Source organism: Erythranthe guttata, chromosome 5, assembly GCF_056151865.1.
Source record: "Erythranthe guttata isolate IM_541 chromosome 5, IM_541, whole genome shotgun sequence".
NCBI classification, from domain to species: Eukaryota; Viridiplantae; Streptophyta; class Magnoliopsida; order Lamiales; family Phrymaceae; genus Erythranthe; species Erythranthe guttata.
In genome coordinates this window covers 12,742,254-12,766,448 of record NC_142537.1, presented here as the reverse complement: position 1 = coordinate 12,766,448, position 24,195 = coordinate 12,742,254, and the positions used below count along the sequence as shown (strand labels likewise).

At 35.5% G+C, this 24,195-nt stretch overlaps 3 protein-coding genes and 1 long non-coding RNA gene across 4 annotated transcripts; 3 read left to right on the top strand and 1 right to left on the bottom strand.

Moving 5' to 3' along the window:
• The first annotated feature begins 6,155 nt into the window (after positions 1-6,155).
• On the top strand, positions 6,156-10,090 carry LOC148770663 (uncharacterized). The gene is made up of 3 exons (XR_016031088.1): positions 6,156-6,669; positions 6,835-7,097; positions 9,566-10,090. It is a non-coding gene; the product is annotated as an uncharacterized LOC148770663 (long non-coding RNA).
• Positions 10,091-14,508: 4,418 nt separating this feature from the next.
• On the top strand, positions 14,509-16,797 carry LOC105966970 (labd-13Z-ene-9,15,16-triol synthase, chloroplastic). Its single transcript, XM_012991537.2, has 2 exons — positions 14,509-15,515; positions 15,980-16,797. The coding sequence occupies exons 1-2, from the start codon at positions 14,604-14,606 to the stop codon at positions 16,583-16,585; spliced, it is 1,518 nt and encodes a 505-aa protein (XP_012846991.2). The 5' UTR covers positions 14,509-14,603; the 3' UTR covers positions 16,586-16,797.
• A 3,706-nt stretch (positions 16,798-20,503) lies between these two features.
• Positions 20,504-21,088, top strand: LOC148770662 (uncharacterized). Its single transcript, XM_088817980.1, has one exon. It carries the CDS (start codon positions 20,504-20,506, stop codon positions 21,086-21,088), a length of 585 nt encoding a protein of 194 aa, XP_088674106.1.
• A 2,358-nt stretch (positions 21,089-23,446) lies between these two features.
• LOC148770661 (uncharacterized) lies at positions 23,447-23,944 on the bottom strand. Its single transcript, XM_088817979.1, has one exon. It carries the CDS (start codon positions 23,942-23,944, stop codon positions 23,447-23,449), a length of 498 nt encoding a protein of 165 aa, XP_088674105.1.
• Between the last annotated feature and the right edge of the window lie 251 nt (positions 23,945-24,195).

Genomic DNA, 24,195 nt, shown 5'->3' with positions numbered 1-24,195 from the left:
CTATGTTTATTAGTCAAAGGCAAAAGCCCCCATCAGGGCAGATCGTGAGGCTCACTCGCTTGACCTAGATTATTGCTCGGCGGGCGGCTGCGACATAAGCAGCTGGTCTTGAGTTAGGGATGGGTTAGTATTTGTCTAGAGTTTGGGCTTGAAAGTAGAACTACTGGGCTTTGGATTTGAAGAGGGAAAAATGACACACAATGAGACAATGACGGTGGGTGAAGAGTTACGGTTTTGAATGGGTGGATGAGGGTGGGGGGTGTGGGGAAGATGAAGACAAGCTAAAACATTCTTTATTTATTTATTTTTTTCTTATATTTATTTCAATAATATTTTTGTGTATTTTATTTAAATAAAAATGAAATAGAATTAAAATTAAACATAATGAAAACATTTTGAACATGTAATATAACAAATCTCCTTGGGGTATTTTGGTCTTTTTATGGCCGGTAAAAGAGGAAAAGATAAATGGGTTGAGTGTGCAGTCTAAATGTAAGTATAGGGGGTCTTTGTTAATTGTTTTATGACAGGGGGAATCGCGCAGTTGCGATTTTGACATGGGTAGTAAATGCAATTAACTCTATATGTTAAATATAATGTGTTGCAAGACTGTAGTATAAGGTTAATGGATTGAGCTTCAATGTGTTTAATAGTGATCCGACTCCGTTTTCTCGTGGTGATGACGAGGGTCGTGACGTCAGCCTGGTCTGGGATTTGTTCGATGCTACACCCGGTGAAAAACACCGGGTGGGTCTTCTGCTGCCACGTGTCTCTTTTTTGTATTTTATAATAGATTCCCCGCTAGGGTTTACCTTTAGGGGTTTTAGAAAAATAAAAAAAAGAACACGTGGCAGCAGAAGACCCACCCGGTGTTTTTCACCGGGTGTAGCATCGAAGGAACCCTGGTCTGGCAAGGTCGACTTTTGAGTTTTAACTTCATCAGGGAATTGGGTCGGCCGTCAGCCTAGGACGTACTTTCTTGAAAATTAGAAAATTTGTATAAATATATTTTTTTTCCATTAAACGATAACAATACTAAGATATTTGTTCCTATTTTACAATTTAATTTGAAATATTTTAAGAATTTTGTTAGAAAGTAATAGAAATAATACTAATTAGAATATAAAATAGTCTGTGACTAAATAAAAGTGTTCTAAAAGTTATATATTCTTAATTATATATACTAATGATAACTTATTGAAATGCGAAAGTTACGTTAGTTATAATAATTTATTTGTTAGTTTGGTTGACTGCAAATATAAATGAAATAGTTGAGTTATAAAATAATCATATGATTATTTTATGGCGATGTGATAAATGTCGTAGTTCACTTTTAATAATACTTCAAACGTAATTTTGACTCGTTTTAAGGTTGAATTTGACAAAACTCAAACTGAATGTTTAGTTCTTTAATGAGTTAACTTTCTAATCCAACTTGAATCACCAAGATTGGATGTTGGATGAAAACGATATGAATGAACCAATGAACATCGTCTAAAATTCAAATTGTAATCCATTCATGCATAATTGTCTCATCCGATGTTCAATCTAGTTTATTCAAGTTGCATAATTCAGCATAAAACATGGTCAAAATTAGGGGTGAGCAAGTCGGACCCATCAACCCGCTACACCCGTCAAACCCGCGAAAAACCGCCCCGTTAGGACCGAACGGATAGATCCATCCATAGGATTGGGTCCTAAAATGGTGAAGAACCGTGGGTTTGGGTCTTAGACGGGTTCAATTTTTTTAATACCCGTGAAACCCGTCCCGCCCCGCCATACAAAACGACGTCGTTTTGTTTACATTATATAGTAATAATAAATTAATAATATTAATGAATAAATAAAGTATCTCTAGTGTATCAAATACATAAATCAACTAAACTATAATTGTGGAAGTAATAGCTATAAAGATTATGTAAATTCTAAGAAAATGTAGGAAAAAAAGCATATATATATATATATATATACAACGCTCAACACACGACATAAAAAAAAAGGAAGAAAATGGTGTTGAATGGAGCTGAATAGCGTTGATTATGCTTGAAAAAACTATATTTATTTTATTTAAATTTTATCTTTTAAGTTATTTTTAGTTTTATATTAATTTTTATTTACTCTTGACATTTACATTATTTATGTTTGGTTTCAATTTAAAATTTTAGGTTATTCATTTTAGTTTCTAATTATTCTCCCGTAAAACTTATAAATTATATATAAAAAAAAATAGTTTAGACGATAACGGGTTTCGACCCGTAAAGGTTGGGTCCTACTACAAACCCGCCATGAACCCGTCTATCGTAAACCCGTTAAAAACCCACAAGTTTGGTTCTTCAAAATCAAGAACCGTTGTTTGACGGGACGAGGGCGGGTTTTGATAGAACCCGCGGGTTTATGGCCCGCGCACACCCCTAGTCAAAATCATGTTAGAAGTCAACATGATATTAGTAAAATTAAAATGACATTTAACATTTCAGTAAGTTTATATCTTTGTTTTTTTTAAAATCCCGGATATCTTTATTTTGTAAATTTTGGGATAACTACATCTTTTAAATAAGGGGTAATCACAAAAAAGCCCATGACAAGGGCACTTAATTAAAAGAAGGACATCCAACTTTTATGTCTTTCAAATAAATTCACCCCATTCAAACTTATTTGCAAATAAGGAAAATCATTTTATATATACCAAAATTACCCCCAATTCATTGAAACCCAATTCAACTCCAATTTCATGATTTACACCCCAATTTAGCCCAATTTCATCAATTAACCAATTTTAACCCTAATTTCAAATTTGACCCCAATTTTAACCCTAATTCGTATCAATTCCACCCATTCTGCTCTAACTTCTTTAATATTACACATTGACCCCAGATTTTAACAAATATATCACATTAACCCCCAAAACTTTTTTTTTTCAGAAAATAATTTTTTTTCTGAAATATTTTTTTTCCGGCCAGATTCCGGCGTTGACTTTTTTTTTTTTTTTTTCTTTTGTTTTCCTGAAATTTTTTTCCGGCCGGTCAACGGCCGTTGACCGCCGGGTCTCCGGCGTTGACTTTTTTTTTTTTTCTTAAAAAAATATTTTAATTAATTTTACTATCTTGGCTGCTAAATTACTGTCTCCGGCAGCTATTTAACTGTCGGAGACAGTAATTTAACTGTTAATTGACTGTTTTTTTTTTCTTCAAAAATATTTTAATTAATATTACTGTACTCGTTGCTAAATTACTGTCTCCAGCAGTTATTTAACTGTCGGAGACAGTAATTTAACTGTTAATTGACTTTATATTCTTAAAAAAAATATTTTTAATTAATATTACTGTATTCGTTGCTAAATTACTGTCTCCAGCAGTTATTTAACTGTCGGAGACAGTAATTTAACTGTTAATTGACTTTTTTATTCTTAAAAAAAATATTTTAATTAATATTACTGTATTCGTTGCTAAATTACTGTCTCCAGCAGTTATTTAACTGTCGGAGACAGTAATTTAACTGTTAATTGACTTTATATTCTTAAAAAAAATATTTTTAATTAATATTACTGTATTCGTTGCTAAATTACTGTCTCCAGCAGTTATTTAACTGTCGGAGACAGTAATTTAACTGTTAATTGACTTTTTTATTCTTAAAAAAAATATTTCTAATTAATATTACTGTATTCGTTGCTAAATTAATGTCTCGAGCAGTTATTTAACTGTCGGAGACAGTAATTTAACTGTTAATTGATTTTTTTTTTCCTTAAAAAACATTTAGGGTAAAGTTCATTTTACCTACCTGAACTATATCCAACGTGTAAAATACCCCCCTAAACTTCAAAATGAATCAAAACAGCCCCTCCCATTTATTGGTCAACGTTAAATAGAGCAAAAAAATTGACACCGTTAGTTTTAGAGTAAAACCGTTAGTTTTAAGGTGATTTTACATATTTACCCTTAGCATCTTCTTCCTCCCTTCTCTTCTTTTCCTCTTTCCTTTTTTCTTTTTTTCTCCCACCCCCCTCTGTTCTTCGGACCAGCAATACCCATCATAAAAAAATCATAACTTCCTTCTCTATCTCTGAATCACCTGAAAACCTATTTAACACCAACCGTTTTCAGATTCGAATCAATGGGTTGGACTAATCTATTGCGCAATCGTCTCCACAAACGGGTCAAAAAAGATTACCCTCGAATCCACGGCGGCACCACCTTTCTTTCACCACCACCACCACCGTCATGGGTCTTTCCATCTCCTCTTTCAACTTCTTTTCTCGCAACCAAAACCTCCAAGAAATTCAAGAAGAAACGCAAAAAAGATGAGGCGATTTCAACAAAGTCCCAAATCTGAAACCCTTCCATTTGTGAGTTGGGGAGAAAAAAATCAGGGTTTTGATTACTCTGTTTGTCACCTTGAATTAGCCAAGCCATGAGAATGGAAAAAATGGAAGTACCCAGACATTAAAGTCTACAGACTACAATCCAATTTATTATTCTTCAATCAAGTTTATGAACGTTTGCTGTATTCAATTTCTGGCAAAATAAAAGAAACAGAAGAATATATATATATATATATATATATATATATATATATATATATATATATATATATATATATATATATATATATATATATATATATACACACACACACGCACACACAAATAGATAAAATAGATTTAAGGGGTGAAAATGTCAAATCCAATGCAAAATATGTAAAAATAATTATAAAAGCAAAGTCAAAGTGCCATGTCACCAAAGGCACACAGATTTTAAACGGAAGGGCTATTTTGATGCATTTTGAAGTTCAGGGGGGTATTTTATACCTTGGGTATAGTTCAGGTAGGTAATATTACTGTCTTGGATGTTAAATTACTGTATCCAACAGTAATTTAACTGTCTTATACAATAATATTAATAATATTACTGTTCGGAAAAATAATATTCATAATATTACTGTCCCAAACAGTAATATTACTGTCTGAGACAGTAATTTAGTAGTCAAGACAGTAATATTAATTAAAATATTTTTTTTCTAAGAAAAAACAATTCAAAAAAAAAAAAAAAGTCAACGCCGGAGACCGGCGGTCTACGGTGGTTGACCTGCCGGAAAAAAAATTCAGGAAAAAAAAATTTCAAAAAAAAAAAAAAAGTCAACGCCGGAATCTGGCCGGAAATAAACATTTCAGAAAAAAAAATTATTTTCTGAAAAAAAAAAGTTTTGGGGGTTAATGTGATATATTTGTTTAAATCCGGGGTCAATGTGTAATATTAAGGAAGTTAGAGCATAATGGGTGGAATTGTTAAGAATTATATTATTGAGGGTATTTTAGACTAAAGACATTGGGATGGGCTTAATTGAGAGACTGTTTTTTTTGTGGACTAAAATGCATTTAAGTCCCATGTGATGGGCCTTTTTGCCATTTGCCCTATAAATAAATTATATTGCATTAAACACAATAATAATACTATATAATGTCCCATAAAACTAAGCTTGGTTTAGGTTGTTTAGCACACTCCTTAAATACTATTTAAGGATATTAAAGTCTTCCAATGGATTGAATGAAGACGAATATCAAGGGTTTTGGATTTTGAGTCTTTCTATGACTCTTAAGTTATTTGAGAAATTGTTTCAATTGCCCATCTTTGAAATGACCGAAGTAGTTTGTTGGTTAAGATTCACTGTTAATCATTAAATACTAATCAATATTGGAAATTAAATTGTGTACCATTTTAAGGCGACGTTTTCGTTGCGACGATATTGTAAACGTCGCTCATATTGCGACGTTTCTTAACATATCGTCGCAATAATGCATAATTTAAATTCAAATTCTAAAAAATGAGTAAATATTGCGACGCTTCTAAATTACGCCGTAGGAATCATCGCAAACTTTTAAACGAAAAGTTCCCTGAAGAAAAGGTGACTAATCGGTTATATACGTCGCAATTTTGCGACGTTATTGTAAATAGTCGTCGCAAGAGAAAAAAATATTTTTTATTTTTTTTAATTAATAATATTTGCGAGATAATTATGAAACGACGCAAGGTGATTGGAAAATTGACGACGTTTATATACTATTGCGTCGCAATGGTTTTCCAATTAAAAATTTTTAAATTTGTTTTGCGACGTAAATAATGTAATGGATTGAAACGTCGCAATATAATTGGTTTTTTTTTTCACAATTTTTCTGTTGCGACGTTTAATTAAGTAAAGTCGCTATTTTATTTCCATAAGTTTGTTGTGGCGACTAAAATATAGGAAAACGTCGCAAGGAAATTTTCGGTCCTGCGACTATTAAGTATAAACGTCGCGAAACCAAATTAAAACCCCTTTCCCCACCCTAATTTCAGAACACGTTTGCCCAAGTCCGTCTCTTCCCAAATCACAACTGCTCCCACACCCCTCCTCCGCCGAAGCAAATCAGTCCGCCGTCGGTGTCGCGGCTGACGGCATAAGGCCTTGTGATAGCCACCGCCAAAATCCCTCTATCTCAGCTCCTCCTGAGTCTTCCACACCGCCGCCGCCGCCGCCGCTTCAATATTCTCCACAGAAATCCACCCCCATCGTGCCGACGACATCACCGGTTACTAAGGCCGAGCCACCACCGAAGCCTTCTTCTCCCGCTCCTCCTCCCTGTTTCACACCGCCGCTGCCGCTCCCGTTCCCGCCGTCGGAGCCGTGGGACTTGCCGTAAGTTTTTTATTTATTCTGCATAATTATATTTTATATATTTTTATTATCAATGATTCATGAATTATTATTATTAGAAAACAAAAGAAAAATTATTTCTTTAAAAAAAATAAAAAAAAATCGAAATAAGGTTGACAGCTGGAATTTCATTGAATTAATGTGAAGGTGGTTGAAGGGGCAAGAACCTGAGGAGCATCAATAATTATTGGAGTTGACATTAATCCTGATAAAATTATTAAAGGTATCAAATTAAATTAATAAATAAATAAACTCGCCATTTAATTTATTGTACTATAGTATATTCATCCACTTGGAGTAATTAATAATCAATAAATTATGAAATTTTGTTTTAATAGGTAAAGCAATTGGGATCACAAACTTCATAAATCCCAAGGATTTGAACAAGGCACTGCACGAATTTGTAGAGGGTAAGTTAAATTATTTTATGTATATAAAATCTTTGTTAAATTATTTTATATATATTTGCTTTGTTAAATTATGTACTCATTATTCCCCTAAACATCACATCTGATCTAAGATCTCTTTCTTTCTAAATCCTGAGTTAATTTAGAATTTTGTTTATTAATTGTTGATGATGATGATACTAAGCAGTGATTTTAATGGGAATGATTAATATAATGGTAAATCCATAACAGTGATCACAATTTTCAATCTCTCTCTAAACCCATAACAGTTTCAAATACTCTTTATATGCTAACAATATTTTATTAACTTTCATCAGGCTAAGTATAAGTAAGATATGGGCATTTAACACACATAATTTCAAATATTCAGTTTAATCTGTTTCCTATATTTTTAATTGTGTAAAATATATTAAAATTTAAATTAATTTCAGTAATTAATAGTTAATATGGTGTCAATTAAATAGTTAAAAAAATGGGTCCCATAAGATACAAAACTTACACTTGAAAGAGATCACAATATTATTTTAAAAATATTTTTTCCCTACTATATATATACTCCGAAATTAAATAATTCCGAGAGAGGCGAATATATAAATTTAACTCTCTCGTTACCTTCTATGTTCCTCAGTTGCGAATATTTTCTAAATAATAATGCCGAAGGATAGGAGTTGGGTTTTGCTAGATGATCATCGATTAGACGCATTTCAAAATGGTTGTTTAGAATTTCTCAACTTTGCTTTCGATAAGGCGGCCATTGATGACAAAATAAGGTGTCCATGTAGAGACTGCAAATGTCGAAAAGTCGGGGATCGTAAATTCGTTCATGAGCATTTACTTTGGAGGGGTTGGGATAAATCCTATGGCGAAGGACAATGGGTAATGCATTTGGAGTCTGATGAAGAGTACCATCCAGATCTCTGCGAAGTACCCGAAGAAGAAGCTAGTGAAGTAGGGGGGTTTGGTGTTGTACATGTGAATGAAGACGATGACATGAGTGCCGATATTAATCCCACAATGGATGAATTATTGCAAGCATGTCTCAATCCTAGAGCTCAGAAAGTGATGATCTCCGCAAACTCATTGAAGAGTGGTGTATCCCCTTATATGAAGGTTGCACAGATAATTCTAAACTTTCCTTCATGATGGATTTTTACAAAATCAAATCTCGGGGTAAAATGAGTGATAAGACATTTTCAGAAACCCTCCAACTTATGAAAAAGATTCCTTCCCTAAATATTCCCGATTCCTTCTATGAAGTTAAGAAGCTTATCGGGAAGTTGCGATCCGGTTATGTCAAAATTGATGCATGTGAGAATGATTGTATGTTGTTGTGGAAGAATGACAAAGACTTGGACAAATGCAAAGTGTGTAATGCTTCAAGATGGAAGAGTCCCACAGAAAATGAACCAGTTGTTCAACCTCTCATCACAAAAGAGTACCTAAGAAAGTCCTCCGACACTTCCCGTTAATTCCTAGACTTAGACATTTGTTCATATGTGAGAAAACATCAATTCACATGAGATGACATGCTGAGTCTCGGTGTAACGATGGTTGTTTAAGGCACCCTGCCAATTCTGATGGGTGAAAGAATTTGATAAGAAGCATGATTCATTTGCTTCAGACCCCCGAAATGTAAGGCTCGGCTTGGCTACAAATGGATTCAATCTATTTGGATCATTGAGTAGTAAGTATAGCACGTGGCCGGTTATTCTAATGACTTACAACTTACCACCAAATATGTGCATGCAGCGTTCTTTTACGATGATGTCTTTGCCTGTTGATGGTAGTGATAGTGAGATTGGTGGGGGTGATGGTGAGCGACAAGTAGATCAAAGAGGAAAGCCTGAACTACGTGCCATTGCGGTAAGTTAATATTTTAGTTGTATCGATGCTTTATTTGCTATTTTGAACATGTTTGGGTTGTATTGTAGTTGATGGATTATGGATTTATTTCGTACTTAGGTATCGATGAATTGTGTAATGTAGTTGGTGGATCTTTACGTGAATTGAGTAATTGTGTCTATTAGGTTCTCTAATGAAGTTGATGCTTATTTTTGTTGAATTGTTATTTTATTTCCTAGTTGAGCATATGTTGGTTGTTTAATGTAGTTGGTCGATCTTTATATATGAAATCTTGTGTTTTTGTTTACTTGAACATCTTTGGGTTGAGCAATGTAGTTGGTATATTTATATATGTTGGTTGTTTAATGTAGTTGGTCGATCTTTATGTATGAATTATTGTGTCTTTGTTTACTTGAACATCTTTGGGTTGACCAATGTAGTTGGTGTATTTATATATATTGGTTGTTTAATGTAGTTGGTCGATCTTTATATATGAATTATTGTGTTTTTGTTTACTTGAAAATGTTTGGGTTGAGCAAATTAGTTGGTATATTTTTATTTGAATTATTATTTTATTTTATACATCGTATCAAGTAATTAGTGTGAATACACTTTTTTATATTACTCAGGCGGATTTGGACAGAGTCTATCAAGAATGTATGAATGATGGGAGTGATGAAAGCACCGCTAACATGATTGCTTGCGAACGAGTACTAGGAAAAACTAAAAGACTAGGACTTGGTTGCTCAAGTTCAAAGAAAGGGGCGAGGTCCAACTTATCTTGCATGTGTTGCTAGAGATGAAGAAATAGCGGCTTTTAAAGAAGACAATCAGACTTTAAAGGACGAGATGAATCAAATGCAGAGTACTATGAAAGCCATGGTCGAATATTTTAGGGCTAAACGTGTCGAGTTCAATCCCCAGAATCCACCCGGCGACGACAACTAGTTTCCTCTACAACATTGGTTTTGGGTACTTTTATTTCATGTTTGGATGATTTAAGTTGTTATTTGGATTATCTTGTGTTTTGATAGAATTTTTGGATGAATTTGTGTTTGATGATTTTGTGTTTTGGAATTTTTCGAAGATTTTATGTTTTGGAAGAATGTTTTGGATTATTTAATTTAAGCGAGTTGTTTAATATTTTTGTGTATTTAATTATATTGGAATTGTTTATTATTACAGGTCAAATAACAATTAAAATAAAAATCAGTAAAATATTAAATAAAAATATTTATATATTTGCGACGTTTTTTGGATATTAGTCGCAATAGTTATATATTCGTCGCAATGTCGTAACAAAACTGTGCGACTTTATTAAAAAAATGACGCAAAGTTAAAAACAATTGCGACGAAATCGTTTCGGAAAATATAGTCGCAAAAACTTTGCGACAATATATATGTGTCGCGGTTGGTGGACGAAATGTGCAACGTATAGATAAATTCGTCGCAATAAATTAGCAGACGAAAAAATTACAACATTGCGACGGTTACACTAAATCGTCGCAAACAGTTGCGACTTAAAGGAAAAGCGTCGCACATATTTGCGACGGCACTTTTTTGACTTTTTCCCGGCAAATTTCGTCGCAAAATAAACGTCGCAAATTACAGATTCCGTCGCAAACGGGGTTTTTACGTCGCAAAAAAACGTCGCCTGAAATGTGTTTTGGCGTAGTGTGTTCACTTAATTAAAATGGGGATTTTTGTGCATAAGTCCCCAACCAAGCATCTTTATTATTCTAGGTTTAGGGGCTATATCTCTTTCACCAATAAGCTCATCTCTTTAATATTATTTATAAATAAAGGAAACATTCAAGCATATCCCAATATTACCCTCAACATTTTATACCCAATGTAACTCCAATTTAATCAATTTTGTCCACAAAAATCCAATTTTGACCACAAAAATTCAATATTGACTTTTTTTGGAGGATACTTTAATATGCTCCAATTTCATACTTTAATTTTCATTTTTTTCTTTCTTTCGTATTTTTCGTCGGTCTCCGGCATTGACTTTTTTATTATTTTTATTTTTTTTTTCATTTTTCTTTTCTTTTTTTCGCCGGTTTTCGGCGTTGACCGGCGGTCTCTGGCGTTGATTTTTTTTAGTGTTTTTTTTTTTTTTTTTTTTTTTTACGTCCGCCGCTAAACATTGACCGTAATTGTGCTGACACAGACAGTAAATTAACGTAATTATACTGTCAATGACAGTTAATTAACGTAATTGTACTGCCGTTGAGGCGTTGGCAATACATTTATGTAATTGTTCTATCGTTGACAGTAAATTAATGTAATATTATTATTTTTTTATTTGTTGACAAGTCAACGTAATTATATTACTGTCGTCGACAGTAAAATAACTGTAAACACAATAATATTACTGTCTATTATTGTAATATTACTGTAAACACAATAATATTACTGTGGTTGACGGTAATATTACTGTTGTTACAGTAATATTGTTGTCAACCACATCAATATTATTATTTTGTTTGGATTTTTTGTTTGTTTGAGTTATTCACGGAGTAACGTAATAATATTACTGTCTATTATTGTAATATTACTGTGGTTGACGGTAATATTACTGTTGTTATAGTAATATTATTGTCACTCATAGTAATATTAATTCTTTTGGCTTTTTATTATGTTTAAATTTGTTGAACGGTCAACATAGTAATATTACTCTATTACACAATAATATTGAATTTTGTTGTGTTAATATTACTGTGTTAGAGATTAATATAGGAATATTACTGTGTTAAACTGTAATTTAGTTAATTTTACTGTGTTTAACAGTAATATAATTAATATTACTGTCACAACAATATTGTTGCTTAAACGAAAAAAAAAGTTACAGAAAGAAAGAAAAAAAAAATCGAAAAAGTCAACGCCGGAAACCGGCGAAAAAATCCGGAAGAAAAAAAAGTTTTGAAAAGTTAACGCCGGAATCTGGCGGAAAAAAAAAATTCTGAAATTTAAAAAAAAAACGTTTTGAGTAAAAATTGAATAATTTGTGAAATTTGGGGTCAAATTGAGGTTAAATTAAGTTAAGGAAGAAATTGGAACATATTAAAGTATGAGGTGTTATTTTAGTCCTTTACAAAATCTGAACCATGTGTCGACTTATTGGTAAAAAAAATTTTGTCTAGATCTCTTTATGAATAAGTACCCATTGATGGGCTTATTTATAATCATCCCAATTAAAACTGATAAAATTAACCAATATGACTTTGTTGCCCCGTGAGAAGAAAACATGGAAGTAACAAATACCTATATTCATCCTTCATCCTTTTATAATAAGTAGATAGATATAGATAAATTGGTTAATTGGTGAAATTGGCTAAATTAAGTTGTAAATTATGAAATTGGAGTTGAATTGAGTTTCAATCAATTGAGGGTAATTTTGGTATACGTAAAAGGACTTTTTTTATTTGCAAATAAGATTGAATGAGATGGAAATATTTAAAAGACAAAAGAGTTGGAAATTATTTTTTTAATTAAGTACCCCTCTTAGAAGCCTTTTTCTAAGGGATAATTAGCAAGAACCCCCTCATCTAGGAAAATGAGTTAACAAAACACCTCATCCAAAAAATAATTAGAGAAAACCCCTTTAACTAATATTCAACTCATGTGATATTTTCATAATTCCAAAATTACCCTTAATTGTCTATTATACTCTTTTAAAACCCTAATCTTATTTTTATTTTTTCATCCGCCGTTTTCACGCTCCAACGTCTCTCTTCTTCTCTCTTTTCTCTTCTTCTTTGTTTTTTTTCCTCTATTTTCTCCGTGACTTTTCCGCCACTGTCGTCGCCGCCGCCGTCGCTAGGAGATGGAGAAAGAAAGAAGATGAAGCACCCATCAAACATTATAAATGATTCTGATAGCAATTTTGAATTCAAATGCCACGAATGCTACATCGGAGTTGAATAGAGATAAGATTGTCGATTTGTCGCCGGAATCTAATTTTGATGGGTGGTGGTTCTACTTTGGTTGGTGGTGCGAGTTGTGATTTTATTTATTTATTTGTAACAAAAAAAACGTCATAATGTCAAAGTAAGGTGATGATGGTGTGTTGTGGCGGCGGTGTGGTGACGATGGGAGGCAGATTAAAGGTTTTTTGGTGGATCGAGCGGAGGACGGCGCCGGTAGAGAATTTTGCGCATGCTGAAACCTTAATCGACTATGTACATGTTCATAGTCGATTAAGCTAATCGACTATGCTCTGGCAGTTGATTAAGGTTGATCGACTCCAATTTTTTTATTTTTTTTTTGAACTTTCTGTTTATTTATTCCAATTGTATAAATCATTTATAATATTTGTATATTTTTTGTTTTTGTAATATATAGTTGATTTTATATTTTTTTCGCAGTTTTGATTTGTTATTTTTAGTAGCAGATTCTTAATCGACTATGCTTCACATCATAGTCGATTAATATACATGATATAGAAAAAAATTTAAAAAACAAAAAAAAATTAAAAAAATAAATAATTTCCTTAATCGACTATGAAGCATAGTCGATTAAGGTTAATCGACTATGCTTCATAGTCCATTAAAGAAACTGATACAGAAAAAACGGAAAAAAAAACCGGAACAAAAAAAAAAATTTGCTGAGCGCGTGACCCAGTGATGATGTTGCGGGCGGGGGTAACGCTGGAAAACATAATGGATGAAAATGGATGTGAGTTTTTCTCAAATGTACTAAAATATTTTGGGCCTCCATCCATTAAAAAAAATAGTGATGGGTTTTCTCAAAGAACCGATTTTGCTAATTATAACTCTTCTTATCAGTAAATTGAATTAAAGTAAAAATGGACATAAATTTTCACAGATCGAAGGTTTGATCAAATTTACTCTTACGTCGTCATTTCTTGCACCACCACTATATCTGGCGGCCTCCGGTGGCCCCATCAAAGATATTATCGAATCCAAAGATATACAGACTGTTTCTCTCATAAGAATTTATGAGATATTTTCAAATTTCTTGATAAGAATTTTATGGCGACCCCAGTTATATGAAAACTCAACCACACCTCCTTCCAGAGTAAAGATGGATTACATTTACCAATGAACAAGAAGTGGGTTCTTATTATTTATTAAACATAAACAAATTAATGTGTATTGGGAAGAGAGAGAAAACTTTAAGTCTTTTTTACTTTAATTCAGTTTAGTGAAAATTTTGGAATGTTTTCAAAGTAATTGCAGTGGTTTAGAAGATAGTTAACTTCTATAAATGTATCTGTTTTCTGGTAAGATTGGGGGTCTTTTTCTAACACAAAATATGATTGGGGTAGTTAGTCCTAATATTTTTTTTACCTGAAGGGCTTATATCTCATTAACCCTTCTATTAATTATAATAAAAAAAAAAAAGACATAAATGATCTAGTGGTTAGTGTAATAATGAATCTGGTTTAAACCCTAAATGTAGCATAATAATGAACCCTTTGACTTGCTGCTCTGGACGTCTTCTATCTTCTCACGTTTGCTTTCCAAGCCACATATTTAGTCTTTCATATCCAATACAGGGAAAAAGAAATCTTTCCCATTTTGGTATAATAATTCCTGCGGCTGCCGACAGTGGAAAAACATATCTCTCATATTTTGTTATAATAATATTCCTTTCACTAAAAATACTAATTTGGCGCAACAAAGAAAAAAAGACATAATGGAATATGAGTTTGGACTTGCTGCTCTCACCTTTTTTCTTCTAGCGTCCCTATTTAGTTACTCATGGATAGTAGTACTTGGCAACTTAAAAACCGGAACCGAGCCACCACTTCCGCCCGGGCCATACGGCCTTCCGATTCTCGGATACCTCCCGTTTCTCAAACACAACTTGCACCACCAGTTCACACAATTGTCTCACAAGTACGGCCCCATTTACCGCCTCTGGCTCGGCAGCAAACTCTACGTCGTTGTGAGTTCGCCTTCGTTGATAAAGCAGATAGTTCGCGATCACGACTCGGTATTCGCGAACCGGGACCCGCCGGTTTCGGCCCTAATCGCCACGGGCGGGTACAACATCGTGTGGACGGCAAACGGTCGCTACTGGCGCGACATGCGGAAGCTGTTCGTTCGTGAGATGATGAGCAACACCAACCTCCTGGCGTCGAACGTTTTCCGCACGGATGAAGTGCGGAAGCTTATCGGGAATCTCGATACGAAAATCGGGAGTCCGGTTCAAATTGGCGAACTCATTTTCCTGACGGAGCTCCACGTACTGACGAGCTTGCTCTGGGGCGGTGAGATGGACCCCACGGAGCGTAGCAGGCTCGGAGTTGAGTTTCGGCTTCATATTTCGAAATTGGTTGATTTGTTTGGAAAGCCTAATGTTTCCGATTTTTTTCCGGTTCTCGCCAAGTTTGATTTTCAGGGAATCGCAAAAGAAACGAGAGCTGTGGTAGTGGAGGTGGAACGGATTTTGGATTGTATTATTGATGCAAAATTGAAGATCATGGCGGCTGGTGGTGCTATGGAAGGGTGTAAGGACTTTGTGGGAATTCTTTTGGAGCTCAAGGATAAGCAACTCGGCGAAACCTCAACTTTCGGTTTAACTCAAATCAAAGCAATTTTGATGGTAATTTTCTCCACTTTATCCTTCATTTCATTTTCTTGTTGATTTAATATGTTACTTGATGCTAGATTTGACACCGTTCAGTAAAAGCTTGTTTGGACTCGATTTGTTAACATAACGAAGCAAACTTCAACACGTATATACTTTTGTTATTGATAATGTTTGAAACTCGATCTTTTTGAGTCGGGAAATTTTTTTAAAATCAAACTACTCGAGTTTGATTAATTCGTGCTAACCTCTAATGCTTATTAATCCAAGCTCAGACACATATATATATATACTCAATGCGCTTATGCGTGTGCCCCTAGTTCTGTTGTTTCTTGAATATATAGGAGAATTAGTTTTTGTGTTCAAATTTGAAGAATAAAAACCGCTAACCATTGTGATCCAAAGTCAAGACAAATATAACTCTCTTTGTGATTCTCTTTCATTGAAATGAAATAAAATATGCTCTTTGATAATAATAGGATATTGTTGCCGGCGGGAGCGATACTACGGCAACGATGGTCGAGTGGGTGATGACCGAGCTTTTGCACAACCCGAGTATAATGCAAAAAGTGCAGCAAGAAGTAACAAATGTTGTAGGAGCAAACAACGTCGTTGAAGAATCCCACGCATCGAAACTACATTATCTCGAAGCGGTTGTAAAGGAAACATTCCGCCTACATCCTCCATTGCCACTCCTCGTTCCAAGGTATCCGAGTGAATCTTGCACTATCGGAGAGCACACAATCCCAAAGGGCTCAAGGGTCTTCTTGAACATGTGGTCAATCCATATGGACCCGCATGTTTGGGAGAATCCTTTACAATTTCGACCCGAGAGATTTTTGAATCATAACTCCGAAAAATTTGATTTCATTGGAAACAACGTTGAGTATCTTCCGTTCGGGTCGGGGAGAAGGGTGTGCCCTGGTATTCCGTTGGCTGAGAAGATGGTAATGTATTTGTTGGCTACACTCGTTCATACGTACGAGTGGGGGTTGCCGGAGGGACAAACGATTGACTTGTCGGAGAAATTTGGGATTGTCATGAGGAAAGAAACACCACTCATTGCTGTTCCTTATCATAAATAACCAAATATGAACTTGTATTCTATGCATAATTATATTATGTTTCTTGTACTACCATATCATCTAAGGCCCAGTTTGGTTGCCAAGATAAGTTAGATTAACTAAATAGTTGGACTTAATTTGATGTTTGGTATCCCAATAAATTGTCGGGACGACCCGCCAAAATTATGTAATCATAGCTTATTTTGTCTTATCGTGGCTTATCTTGCCTTCTAGCGTGTTTTTTTCGTTGGACGTCCCGAGCTCCAATAAAATAATTGAGTTTCCATAGACTATTTAATCTTATCTTAACTAATCTTATCTTGTCAACCAAATGGGTCACTTTATTCTATACTTTGATGATCCTAAATCACAAATCACAATATTCGTATATGCTCTTTATTTCTCACTTTATCTCCCCATTAATTGGTATACTTACTTGCGGGAAGATGAAAATTTAGAGTAAGTTTTAGGATTTATTTTGATTTATTTTAATTTTCTGAAAATTTTCGACGTCAATATTTTCTAATATATCTGACGTTCATGTTGCCAAATTCTACCCATGTACAGGTCGGGTGATATTTTTGGTATTAAAGATCTTGTGTGGAGTAGTTTCAAAATTTAGGTGTTCTGTTCAATTGGTATTTTTTGGACTCACGAATAGCTGTAATCGTCCCTATGTCAGGAAAAAACGTCAGGGTGTTCACTCGGTCAATAAACTGACTGAACCGTACCGAACCAAAAATTTGGTTCGGTATTCGGTAATTTATCTTTTGAATTCCGGTATTCGGTACGGTATACGGTTTTGATGTCCGTTATACCGTCCCGTACCGAATACATAATTATTTAAAAAACAAAATCTTTTATTTGAAATCCTCTAAGGTTAACAAATTATAAAATGCTTATAGATTGATATTTTTTCGATTATTTACAAATTAGCCTTTATTGATAATCACTTTTTTTTTTTTTTTCTTTTTTTTTTTTTTTTTTTTAGGACCGATTATTGAAACTTGCATGTCATATTCAAGAATTAACTAGCTTAAATGTTTATGTTTTCACCCTTTTTAAAATAAGAAAATATATTTTCGGATTTTACCGGTACCGAACTGAAAAAACTGAATTATTCGGTAAAAAACTGTACTGAACTGAATAGTTCGATAGGGTAGACGGTACATTGTTTTGTTCGTACTAAAGTTCCAGTATGGTTTGATGCATATTTACTGTATGAAAGAAAAACGGTCTTCGGATGAAAATTTAAATTTCTCAATTTCAAGAATTTAATCACATATTTATTTCCTGATGATGGGACCCATTTTCGCAAAGGCTGGGCCGCCCCAGAAAGTTGAGCTAAATAGTAAAGGACTTATTGGGCTTGAAGGATCTCCGGTTTGATGGAAATAGGGCCTCAAGCCAGATTGGATGAGCTTGCTAAAAAGCAGTCAAGAGGAGGCAAGGAAGAGAAATCATCGGGGACTACTAAAGATCAGCTCGCCCTGATTAAGAGGGGATGAGGGTAGGAAGGCGAGTCGCTTAGAGAGACCTAGGGAATTTGGGAATAGAAGTTTGAATAGAATAGTTGTTCCTCAAGGTTAAGGATACAAGAAAGGTTAGTCTGCCTATTATAGTGCTTGTAATTACCCTAAGGAGGGTCAAGTTTTAAATCAATAATATTCATCTTCTCCTAAACTCTCTCTACCTTTATATTCCGTTAACTGCTTCGTAATCACCAATCTCCAATCCGGCTTAGTTGGAGCTTCCCGACGACCTGCAGAGTGCGGTTTAAAAGGAGATCTTGAGGATGCAAAGTTTGGGCACCATCACCTGACTATCCTATCATCCCCACACACCCATGTCCATTTATTTCAAGATCTTCTCTCTATTGATGGAAATCCATAAACATGTGCATCGCCTTCCTCCTCATCGGAGTTTTTCTTGGGGATGTGGATGACGAAAAAAATGGAGGAGGTAGAAGAGAATAATTGCGAGAAAAGGAAAAAAGAACAGAAGAATGAGGGCTTTTAATTTATTTTAATGCACATGTTTCGAATTCCGGCTAAAATGGTCGGAAAATTAAAGAAAATGTTGCTAGTGATAGCGAGAAAGGGAAAAAGAAAGGGAAAAGGAAAAAAAAGAAAACGTGAGGTCATTTGCATCAAATGCATGCATGAAAGGCATAGGATTGATATGGTCAACCTTACCCACCCCCTCCACCTTTGACCATCTCCAATGGATGTGGGGATGGGTAGGGGAGGGTAACAACAGGGGAGGTACCAAGCATTGCCTTGGAGGCAGCCGCCTCTGCAGAAATTTTTTCAGTCTTTTTTTATTAGGTTTAATTTATTTTTATAAATTGCAGTATATTTGCCGCACAGAAAATGAAACACCCCACTAATAATACATTATTTCTAGACTTAAATAGTTTAAATATTAATATATCAGGTCATATTATTTAAAATTTACATATTTATTGTTGCTTATTCAACCCAAAAAAATATATTTGGTGGCGCTGCCCCCAAATCCATAAATGTGTAGTTTATTATTTATTTGTTCTGAATTCTCAACCCGTAGCCAAATGTCGAATTAAACAAAAAAACCAGTACCTTCCTCTTAAACCAGTTGTACATTATAGACGCTCCCCCTACCCCTAGTCCGGAACACCTATAAATACGAGGACACACTAAGAGGTAAAAATAGACACACACTCCACCGGCTTCATTTCCCCGCCTGAAAAACGTATTTGGAGAGATAAGCTAAGGGTACATTTTGATGGAGGGATTTTGAGGAAGGATTTAAATCCATAATACCCTTGGACTTGTTTGGTTTGAAGGATTTGAGAATGAATTTCAAATCCATACCCCTCATTTTTAGTTGTTTTTAGAACAATTGGTGTGGATTTCAGATGACTCCAAATCCCTCCATCCAAACACACTCAAAAATTTATTGCTTATTTTAATATTAGATACCTTTGTTTTGTTTCTGAATAACTACCAATAATGTATGCTGATAGAGTATTCGAGCCCAAACCCTCCGCCATTGTCGCCGCCGCGGAGGTGGCTGAGGTACGGAGAATCGAGAGTGTAACACCCCACCTTTCCAAAATCCTAAAACCTGAACTTAAATCTTCCCAAACTCGAAAAAATCCTTACATGCAGATTTTACGTGAATTTAATTATGTGCTATATTTAATTGGTAGACTTATTTTCTAACAAATTTATGTGAATTATGTGAATTACACTACTATATGCTATGTTTGATTAATTAAATGTGATAATACACTACCCTAAACTATCCTATACAGCATAGACCTTTACTTGATAGCATACATGTATACTATAAATATATCTGAAATGCTAATTGTAGCGGGACTTTTACTGAAATTGGCTTATTTGCAGCGGTACTTTTCATTTCAACTTTTTCAACTTTCTGAAAAACTCAAAACGCTCTCAACTAAAAAAAGTCGAGAATTCAGATTTTCGTGTTTATTTGATAAATCGACTGCCCGACAACAACAAATAACCTTATGGCCGATTCTGATGACTTTTACGAGGTAAATCGAAGATTGTAGTCGAAGTTGAAATTTTTCGTCGGGCCTATCGTGTTGTGTAGCACGGGAACCCCAAATTTTTGGGGTTCCCGTACTGCAAAACACGGGAACATAAAAAAAAATAAAAAATTCAAACGTGCTGTTGAGCACGGGAACACCATGTTCCCGTGCCATGGAGGACGGACCTTTGTGGTTCCCGTGCCCTAGAGGACGGGAACCATGAACAATCGTCCTCCATGGCACGTGAAACATTATTTATTTATTTATTTTTTAATTTTTATATTGTTATTATATACTAATTATTATTTGTTTTATCTTAATAGGCTAGTGAAGGTGATTTTGACGATGAGTTTTGAACTGAATATGACAAAGAGTACAACGAGTACGAGGATCCCAACATGTGTTTCGATGTTCCTCAAGACACACCAACAACTACTGAGGATCACAGTCAATATTTCAATGTGGGTGTTGAGTTTGAAACTGCGAATGAATTAGTGGAGTGGGCAAAAAAATTGGCTGCTACTCTTGGTCATCGATTGATAGTAACTTCAAGCCAGGAAAATGTGTATGTAGTAATTAGATGTCATGTGTCTAGGAAGGGACGTGAAAAACGAACCGAAGGTGTGAAGCAACGGAATGTGGGAACAAAGAAATGTGGATGTCCGTTTCGTATATACTGTAGCAAAAATCGAAACGATGGATTATGGCGAATGAATTTAAAAAATGGCACCCACACTCACCCGACGCTACCGTATCTTACCGGACAAGGACCGGATAGTCGTTTGACACCAGAAGAATACGAGGTAGTGATGAAGTTACTTAGAAGGAGCCACGTGAAGCCGGCATTATTCATGGATCGATTGAGAAAGGATAATCCACAGACATCAACGAGTGTGAAACATGTCTACAACCAACTTGAGAAGATGAAAAAAGAGAATATGGCGGGGAAGACTGTGATACAACACGTGATGTCGAACCTTTAAGAATCTGGATATGAATATTGGTATCGAAGTAATGAAGCTGATGATACACTTACTGATTTGATGTTCGTTGCTCCTATTTCACTTAAACTTTTGCGGTTATTCTCTCACGTTATATTGATGGACTGCACTTACAAAACCAATAGGTATGTTGTTAATTAGTATTTAGTATTGTGCTATTGTACATTGATTGCATTTGATATTTATGTATTTACGTAGGTATGAGATGCCACTTTTGGAAATAATTGGAATCACTCCTATTGGTTACAATTTTACAATTGCTGTTACTTTCATGTCACATGAAGATGCAGACACATATGAATGGGCTTTGGGTTGTTTGAAATGTGCATTGGGGGGGGGGGGGGGTCACCCTACATGATGTCGCATTTATTTTGGGGTTGCGTGTTGACGGTCTAGCAGTGCACGGTGATTCTGTTGAGGAGAGGCCTGTGTGTGAGTTGTTGCTAGCTGAGGTTCTTGATTTGGACATGGTCGAGGCGCATGCCAAGTTCGGCAATAGTGGGATAAAATGGTCGGAGTTTGTTCAGCGTATGCGCAGTCGGTCCCGATCTTGTCGGCAGAAAGTGGTAGGATATTTGACGTTTTTGATCGGTATGGCTTTATTCCCCGACCGGAGTATAGACAGGTTCAAGCCAACGTGGATGAGATATTCTTCCGATCTTGAGCACGTTAGCGAGTATGCTTGGGGTGCAGCTGTCTTGGCTCATTTATACCGGCAGTTGGGCTTGGCTAGTAGGGCCCACGTGAAGGGGTTACAGGATTGCACGTTACTGCTCCAGGTATTCAAGTTGTATTTAATATAATATATTGTAATTTAATATAATATATTGTAATTTAATATAATATATTATAGTCAATATATTATGTTAATAATATAGTATTAATTAGTATAACGTAGGTACTTATATAATATAATCTAGGCTAATACTACATTAATTTAATATAATATATTGTAATTTAATATAGTCTCGTTTATTTGTAGTGCTGGATTTATGAGTACTTTCGCCCTTTGCGAGCACCTATTAATCCGGATTATAGGGAGATGCAGCCTCGTTTCCTAAAATGGAAACCACACAAGGGTATTTCGGACTTGTTCTCGGTCCGAATGATGATTGATGATATGCAGGCCGATCATGTATGTATTTTAATAGTTGGATTTATTTATTATTAATTATTATCTAATTTTCCAGATTGACTGGATGCCTTACGGTCCGCACGTACATAAACGCGTTCCGCGTACACTATATTATGGGTGCATACAGTTTATGGAGATTATCGAGCCATATTTACTGGATCGCGTCCTTCCGCAGTTTGGCTTTAGACAGACCATACTGCAGTGCTACATTCAGTCTAGAGAGTCGTGCCTACATGGTCCGCTTGGAGGCCAGACATACCAGGTACGGTTCGATCCGCCTGGCGAGGAGTGGATGGACCTGGCTGGCAGCTCGATTACATTGGACGGTAGGACATTAGCCTGGCCGCCGTCCGATACTACTTCTCGGTACATGGACTGGTACGTTCCTCGTACGCATCAGTACGTCATGAATCGGGATCCAGCGCCACAAGGCCCACTGCCAGTCGTACGCCACCCTCCTATTCAGCCGGACTTCTATGACATAGTGCGTATCATCCATCCGCACATGCACGAGATACCCGAGCATCTACGTGTGCTGTTACAGCCTCGTGTGGAGCCACACGCGCGTTTTCTAGGTTTATCCCCCTCTCAGACTGGAGATTCCGACGACGACGACTTTATGGAGATGCCACCACCGCGTCGGCGACCGGGTGGGACGAGTGGCACCTCGAGGAGGTCTAGGGCTAGACAGTAGACGATCGTTCCATTTGTTTGACATTTATTTGTTTTTTGTGACATTTGTCTATGTTTTGGACTTGCTTTATTATTTTCAGTTACTCTTATTTGACTATTATTTATGTTATTTTTGTTTGACTATTATTTATGTTATTTTTTTTGACTATCCTAGGTTCAAATACATACCAAAATAAAATAATACAAGGCTTAAATACATACCAACTAAAATAAAATAATACAAGATTCAAATACATACCAACAAAAAAATTAATACAAAGTTCAAATATAATAGTCCAAAATACAATAATAGAAGGTTCAAATACATACCAACTAAAATAAAATAATACCAGGTTCAAATACATACAAACAAAAAAAAAAATAATACAAGGTTTAAATATAATACTAGGTTCAAATACGTACCAACTAAAATATAATGTCTATCCCAACCTAGATAAACGACGCCACATGTATAGGCGTTCTGCGAACATTTCCGACAAGTGGGCAAGATTTACGGCTCTAACAGGTCGCCACTATGGAGTGATAGGTGGTAGAGGACAATTAACCGGTAACTGGAGAAGGACAAAATGGTTTCCTAACAACACCATATGGATCATATGCGATAATTCACCCGGACCTACTAGAGGTAAGTATGTTATACTTCCACCAACGGCGTATAAGACCAAAGCCGCATTGTATTTAGTCGCTATCGACATTCCCATATTTGGAAATGACATCCATTTGTCCTGACTACACGGTCCTTCTTGCCAATCGCATCTTGTAATCCATCGGATGACTTCATCTTGACCATTTTGGGATGCGTACGTACCAAATCGCTCGTACATATCGGCAATCAAATCTCTCCTCACATGACTCCATCTGTGCTGATCTCGGAATACTGCTTCTGCAACACATTTGTACCCACAATTTCCATCTGCTATAACATTAACATACGACACAATAGATCCTGCCACAAAACCTGGGATGTAAGATCTGAAATTGAGCTCATCGCCCGGTTCCTTTCGAGGCATCGGCATACGATTCTGATTGGCAGTGGATTCATCACTTGATCTACCACTCCCTCGACCCCGCCCTCGTCCACGACCAGAACCGGGATCGGTTACTTTCGATGGTGGGGTTCCGGTAGAAGTACTTTTTCGAACCTTAGAACCTGCAGACGATCTACCCTTTTCTTCATCAGTAGGCGACTTCCGCGGGAATGTTGGGTACTCCCAACCAGATTTATCTTGTAGCACCCCCCTTCTAGACGGGCGATAAATCG

What these genes read in the sequence shown, in the direction of transcription:
- LOC105966970 (XM_012991537.2), top strand. Translation starts at nt 14,604, where the DNA reads ATGGAATATGAGTTTGGACTTGCTGCTCTCACCTTTTTTCTTCTAGCG. An exon ending in AAATCAAAGCAATTTTGATG is followed by an intron (nt 15,516 to 15,979) that starts GTAATTTTCTCC and finishes TGATAATAATAG; the next exon opens with GATATTGTTGCCGGCGGGAG.
- LOC148770662 (XM_088817980.1), top strand. Translation starts at nt 20,504, where the DNA reads ATGTGTTTCGATGTTCCTCAAGACACACCAACAACTACTGAGGATCAC.
- LOC148770661 (XM_088817979.1), bottom strand. Translation starts at nt 23,944, where the DNA reads ATGCCTCGAAAGGAACCGGGCGATGAGCTCAATTTCAGATCTTACATC.